General features: G+C 33.7%; 1 protein-coding gene across 2 annotated transcripts in view; it reads right to left on the minus strand.

Annotated features, from left to right (window-relative positions):
• Positions 1-7,510, minus strand: part of PTEN (phosphatase and tensin homolog) — an 87,857-nt gene that overhangs the window by 55,106 nt on the left and 25,241 nt on the right. For both annotated transcript variants that reach the window (XM_082424701.1, XM_082424700.1), the window contains one exon: positions 6,510-6,594. In XM_082424701.1, coding sequence (XP_082280827.1) covers positions 6,510-6,594 — 85 coding nt within the window. The remainder of the gene's footprint in view (positions 1-6,509; positions 6,595-7,510) is intronic.

Below are 7,510 nucleotides of genomic sequence, written 5' to 3' on the forward strand. Positions count from 1 at the left end.
GGCAACCCATAGGATGGAAGAAAATATTTGCAAATCACATATCTAATAAAGGATTAATATCCAGAATATATAAAACTCAACAACAAAAAAACAAACCATCCAATTCATAAACAGGCAAAGGACTTAAGTAGATATAGCTCCAAAGAAGATATACAAATGGTCAATAAGCACATGAAAAGATGCTCAACATCATTTATCATTAAGGAAATGCAAATCAAAACCACAATGAGATACCACTTTACACCCATTAGGATGGCTATCATCCAAAAAAACCAACCAAACAAACAAAAAAAACCCAGAAAGCCCAGAAAATATCAGTGTTGGCAACGAGGATGTGGAGAAATTGGAACATCTGTACATTGCTGGTAGGAATGTAAAATGATACAGCCACAGTAGAAAACAATATGATAGTTCCTCGAAAAAGTAAGCATGGAATGACCATTTGACCCAGCAATTCCACTTCTGGGTGTACAGCTAAACAAATTCAAAGCAGAGACTTGGACACGTACTGGTACACCCATGTTCATACCAACATTATCTACAATAGTCAAAAGGTGGAAGCAACCCAAGTGTCCATCAACAGATGAATGGATAAACAGATTGTGGTATATACATACAATGACACATACCACAATATGGGTTAACCTTAAAGACATTACACTAAGTGAAATGAGTCACAAAAAGATAAATATTAAATGACTCCACTTATGTAAGGTACCTAGAATGGTCAAACATATAGAAACAGAAAATAGAACAGTGGTTTCCAGGGGCTGGGAGTAGGGGGAATGGGGAGTTACTGTCTAAAGAGTACAACATTTCAGTATGGAATGATAAAATAGTTTTAGAGATGAACAGTGGTGATAGTTGCACAAGGATGTGAATATACTTAATGTTACTGAAACTGTACACTTAAAAATGGTTAAAATGAAGTTACCTTATATATATTATACCACAATAAAAAAAACTTACTCATCTCCATCTCTTTTCATCCTCAAACCCATATTTTCCCCCCCAAAGCAACTACCCTAAAGTACTGGAATTCCTTTTCCTGGTATTTAATTCAGCATTTCTATATAATATACATAATAATGCTTCTTGTAGATTTATCAATTACCTACATATTTTCTGCCATGTTAGAGGAGGCTTACAAAACCAGTAGTACCCCCAACACAAATATTTCACTTCTCTTAATCCCCTTCAAATGGCAACATCACAATTTTGGGTTAAATAAACCAACAGATATTAAATTTAAATTGCTTCCTGTTTCTAACTCACCTAATTTCCTAAGAATCTATTATATTTTCTCCCAAATATTTCAATATCCACCTATAATTTATTTCCCTGAAGCCCTCTGTCCTACTGCTCTAATCACTACTGGTTGCTCTTCAGCTTTGTGGCACCGTTGTCACCCTGGGACTTTCCTTTGTTGTTTCTGAGTTGTATTCCCTGTTTATCGAAGCCCTTTTCTTTTCTTTCATGGTTTATTTCCCTGTTTTGCTAGGGCACATCTTCTAGTAATCTCTTAAGATATGTTACAAGGACAAATTTTTTTTAGTCCTTGAGTGTCTTTTTTTTCCTACTCTTGCACTTGATTGATGGTTTGGCTAGATACGGAATTCTAGGCTGACTGCAGAACATTTGAAGTGCTGTTCCTCCATCTTCTATCTTTAATTCTACTGCTGAGAAGTTAGATGCCACTGATATTCCTAATCCTTTCTAAATGATCCTGAAAGCTTTTGAGAAATTCTCATTATTCTTGGTATTTTTAATTTCAAAATAATTTGCCTGGTATTGGCCTGTTTTCATTTATTGTGCTTGGCACTATATAGGTCTTTTCAATCTGGAGACTCAAATCCTAAAGAAATGTCTGGTATAATACCAGAAACGATTTTCTTTGATGATTTCCCACACTGTGTGGGGACCAACACTGTATTAGGCCAAACAAAGGAAATCAACAAGCTAGATGAGCCCAAGAGTTTCCAGTTTTTGCCCTCTGATATATAGGATTCTATGGTTATTAAGGAAATCAGCTTTAGAATCTGACAGACCTGGACTCAATCCTCAGCCTCAGTTCTTACCAGCTGTGGCACTTGGGGAAGTTAGCTTCTTTTAAACCATCTATGAAATGGAAATTGGTTTACTGTAGCAATTTAATAAGATGACACATGTAAACTGCTTATACAACAGTAACACATGTATACAATAAATGTAAATAAATGTTACCTATTATTAAAATATCAAAAATTGAATTGGTGCAGATAATTTAATCATTGTCAAATCCTTCATGGCTCTACTATTTGTAAAGAATAAGACTAACAAAAGAAATGGGAGGCAGCAAATGGGGACAGGGTTTTCTTCTGGGGTGATAAAAAATGTTTTGGAACTTGACAGAAGTGGTGGTTACAAAACATTGTGAGGGTACTAAATGTAAGTGAATTGTATACTTTAAAGTGGTTAATTTTATGTTATGGGATTTACACCTCAATAAAAAAAAGGAAGCAGGAAACAGAGAGGCAATATGAGGGAAGAAGTCGAAAGCTGTTGGAAAGGGAGAGGGAATTGATATCCTTTCCTCTAAATTATTTTGAAGCTTTCCTCTAAATAATCTCTTTTCAACTCTTTTTAACTGAATAACCAATAATGGTAATGTTGAGATGACAAACACCTCCTTTTTTATTGAAAATCAACATACAATTAAGGTTGATTGAGAGATCAGCATGTGATCAAGAGAAGAATATTCGAAAATTTTCTTCGGGAAGAAAACGTATAAAACAGGAAAGGGGAAGATGGACTTTTGAATCTATAATACAGCTGCTTATATATGGGTAAAAAAGCTGATAGTATACCAGACAATGAATAAAGGCTTTTTTCAAAAATCACTATATATCAGGAGACTGAGCTCTAAGCATTTCCTCATAATATATACAGAAATCTTCCCACATCTAAAATCTTTCCAATAAAAGAGGAGGAAGTAAATTATTTCCTACTGACAAGCTAGAGGAAAATATTGTTATATACATCTTTTTTCATTTTCAACATTTCCCAAATTGTGCTCCATGGAACACTATTAGCACTAGAGAGATGCTATTTACTATACTACAAAAGAAAAGAGAGAGAGAAGGGGGAAAGGAGGGAGAGGAAGAGAAATGGAAAGAAAAGAAAAAAAAAGGAAAGCAACATATTAAAATTTCATTCTTGGGAGATTTACAATGAGTAATAGCACATTAAAGGTTCTGCAGTAAGAAAGCCAGTTCACCTCTATTAAACCTAAACTTTCCTGATTTATTAGGTACAGAACAGTTCTCAAGCTATGTCGGTTAAACATATGAAGCATCAATTTGTTAAAGATTGCCTAGATTTATACCAGATAACATGTAAATTAGATAACTTCAATATTAGCCTGAGGGATAATAATACACACACACACACACACACACACACACACACACACACACACACACACACACACGCAAAAGATTAATATACATATCAAAGAATAATCAATCACCTGAATAAAACATTGTTTCATATTACCAGCTGGTCACAGAAAGAGTTTAGTGGCAAGAAAAAAAGGGGAGAGAAGGCAGTATTAAGAAGACAAAAAAATCTGGGAAGAGCTAGTTCTTCAACTTCCCTTCTATGAAATGACCCTGTCCTGCCCTGTCAATTCTGATCGCTTATTAAAGAAAACATTTGCAGTTCAGATAGTAAAAAATTTCAACTTGGATCACTTTTTCACCTCTCTCTTTTTATTTTTTACATTAAATTCCTGATCCCAGGAGGTAACCTCGAAAGGAGAAGTTAAGTATTTGTCACAGAAGTATTACTTTGAGTACCTCAAGTATAAAATCTCACGTTGCTATAATAAACCGTATCCCTAAACGGTTAAATAATTTAAGCATGAAGATATATGTAATCTGATTTTATTTTACTCAAAGCAATGACGTACAGCAACAACCAAGTCTGAATTCCGTACAATATTTCCTGCTTGGGGGGGAAATCATAGGAAAAATATGGAATTAGAGAAAAAAAGGTAATTTTAAATATTCTTTAGACATCCCAATGTCTAAATCCCAATGTTTCCTTTTTGTTAACAGGAAAGATATAAGAAAATAAAGACATTTTTCACTGAGATGTTATCATCTTTGAACCAAAAAGGAATCATTACTGATTAGTACTAGTGTCTCCAATATAGTGTAAGCCATTCAAGGAAATCAATTATTTAGCTACTAGAGACAGTCATTTCCATGGAGAGGTTAATCCTAACACACAATCTACTTAGGAATTATTTATTTTCATTTTACTTCATAGGAAAAACTACATCTTCCTTCCTGGTCACTGTTCATCCTTTCTCATAAACTAAGGGGGGCGGGTAACTGAGGCCAACAAAGCCTTACTGGCCATTTATCCACCAATCCAAAACAAACAAACAAAAACAAAACAAGCACAGCATAGCTATTATATTCAGTTGATAATTTTTCATTTTTATGTGCTATTACCATTATCACTGGGGTGACAAGATCAGTTGGCTAAAGTACCCACTGGCTAAATAACAATCCATACACATAAAACTTTTTTCAAGAGTGACATTTGAAAAAGTCAAAAGCTAGATAAAATAAACTTTAAAGAAGATAGAATAAACTTCAACCTTTGTTCCTGATTACAAGCTAAATGTGTGAATCTTAATTCAGAGGCATAAAGGCAGAGGTTATGAAGTCAGATGACAGATCAAAATACTTCCCAGCACAGTAGTTGCTTGATGACGTTATTACAACCTAAGATCCGATAATCATATGTATAGAACCAGAAACTGGACTTTATCAGTAACCTGAAACATGATCAATCAGTCTCAGTAAATTCAGTCAAAAGAGACTAATTCACATTCAGAAGAGAACAATGTAAAAATTAGCACACCAGATTAATGTATCACAAGGATATCCTTACAGAGATCAGAAAACGTGTCCTCTGCTCAGAGTACTCATACTCCTTTTCAGTATTAAGTATTAATCTGACTTGGTTGAATACAGAATTATAGTAATGTGAAGTAGACAGACTTCAGAGATGTTTCATCTAGGCCATAAAGAGGCCTGATAAACATTCCTGCACCATAGCAGCAAACACATGTTCGATGACTGCACTGCTCATTTCCCAGATTCCCCATCTCTTGAGTCAAACTTTACTTCTCTTTTTCTTTTTTCTATCATTCACTGCATTTTCTGTAGATGGGTATTATCACTGACTAAGCCATATCAAGCTGTTGCTCCCATGGATCTGCGATATTAAACATTCTTCCACTGTGTCCTGCCCAACTATGAGAAGGCAAATTCATTTCCTATTTTCAAGTTCTTAAATAGTTCCTCTGACAGCCTCATGTACCATCTATAACCGTAACAGAAACTACAAAGAACTCTGGGAGTTTTTTGTAGATACTGAAATTTAATTCTGAACACAACATTACAAAAATCCAATTGGATACAACTCAATACTGCAAAAATGTAAATATACTCTGGCTCAAAGCAACTTGCTAAAAATTAACCACTTAGTAAAACAACTATGGTTAGCTCATGTAAGAGTACAGATAGTCTTATATACTAAGACAACTATTTAAAAAGGATTCTACATCTGCAAAAAGCTTTACAAAGTGTTTTCCTGCGCATTATAACATTTAATTCTCATAACCACCAAATATTTAAATTGAAAGTCTCCAAAAAAGATACTTCTGAGAGTACAGGGAATAATCCAAAATTTTAACTTTTAAAAGCCAATTAAAGTTCCTACTGACATTTTACAGTTAATTTATTTATACACATATTTTTTGCTCTGAAATTAGAAAACATATTGACTATTTACACAGCAGACAAAAATTCCTTCTCTCATAAAATATATTATGTACTCTTAGGTCATAAATGTATTTAAAATTATTTAAATGAGCCTTGAGAACTACTGTTCAGAACTGAATGATAATTACACTTAGAAAATTATGCAAAATTGTAAAGCAAACACTTAGGCTTTGGTATGCCCAGCAACTCCTTTCTAGATCCCCTGTACCAAATACTTCTTCAATTCCTTGGTACACTTATGCCCCATTATAAACTGCTCTATGTAAAATTACATGGTACCAGGTACCTACACCTTAGCATAAATAAATTTAAGTGAATAAATCCACTCAAGATTTTAAGGATAATACCCAATTGTGAAATAAAAGACAAAAATCATACTGTAATGGAATCCAGACATTAAACTGGTGAGGGGCATTTTATGGAGTCCATGAAATCATATCACATACACCTGATTATGTAAAAGGTCAGTTCTTATCAAATGAGTTTTATCGCATTGAGGCCGAGTAGGTACGTGAAGCAAGAAAAAAGCAGTTATAGGTCACCAACATAATAAAAATAAAGTTTACATCACAAGGTACATCTTTTTCTGTGGTTTAGAAATCTTTTCTATATGAAAATACAACACGAATATACATCAATATTTGAAACAGAAAATTAAAGAGTTCTTACCTTACTACATCATCAATATTGTTCCTGTATACGCCTTCAAGTCTTTCTGCAGGAAACCCCATAGCAATAATGTTTGGATAAATATCTGAGTACTTAAGTTAAGGAAATATGCAACAATGCAAACTACATGTACACATTTTAAAACATTAGCTGATTGAAATACACAACAATGCAAACTACATGTACATGTTTTAAAACATTAGCTGATTATAAAAAGAAGCTTTCCCCACTACAAGCTATGCTAATAAAAGATTGTCAAATGTATTTACTTATAAGCCACCATGTGTAATTAAGAAATACAGGTAAATACATTGACCCCAAAAAAGATCCTCAAAACAATTATATGACAAAACAATTTTTAAATCCTTCTACTCAGTACATTTAGAATGCACCTAAGGTAAAAGGTAACTTCCATATTTACAGTCCTAAAGTATCGGGACAAAACCCAACTCAAAATAAAAACAAAACAAAAAACAGCTGTACAACTTCTCATTTTTCATGGTTGTAAAAGGTACTACAGTATAGAGAAAAGTAGATACAATTAAGAGTTAGAAAGCCAGATTTAAGAACTGGCTATGCCTCTAAACAGTTGTGTAAATTGGACAACTCAACCTTTCCTATTCTACACAATAGGCTGAGAAGACCACTATGATCTCTTCTAGCCCTTGGTATTTATGACTTGATAATGTTGAACTGAGGTAGAAACTTATTCTCATTTCCAAACAAGGTAATCAATATTTAGCATGCCCATTCTATTAACTTATGTTATATACTACAGTTGCATAAAACAAACTTCTACCTCAAAAATTTTTATCAGATTAACCATAAAAAAACACCAATAATCTACATTTCTATACATTTTGTCCATCATACTAGCTCTCATTTCTTGAGCTCTATCAATCCTCTCTAATCTCATGATTTTCTGACACAGAAACCAGCCAAGCTAATCTGCCTTAAGCCACTCAAGACCATCTCTAAAGCTCTATGCCCACCTACTTGGA

This window comes from Balaenoptera physalus (assembly GCF_965194825.1).
Source record: "Balaenoptera physalus genome assembly, chromosome: 14".
Lineage (NCBI taxonomy): Eukaryota > Metazoa > Chordata > Mammalia > Artiodactyla > Balaenopteridae > Balaenoptera > Balaenoptera physalus.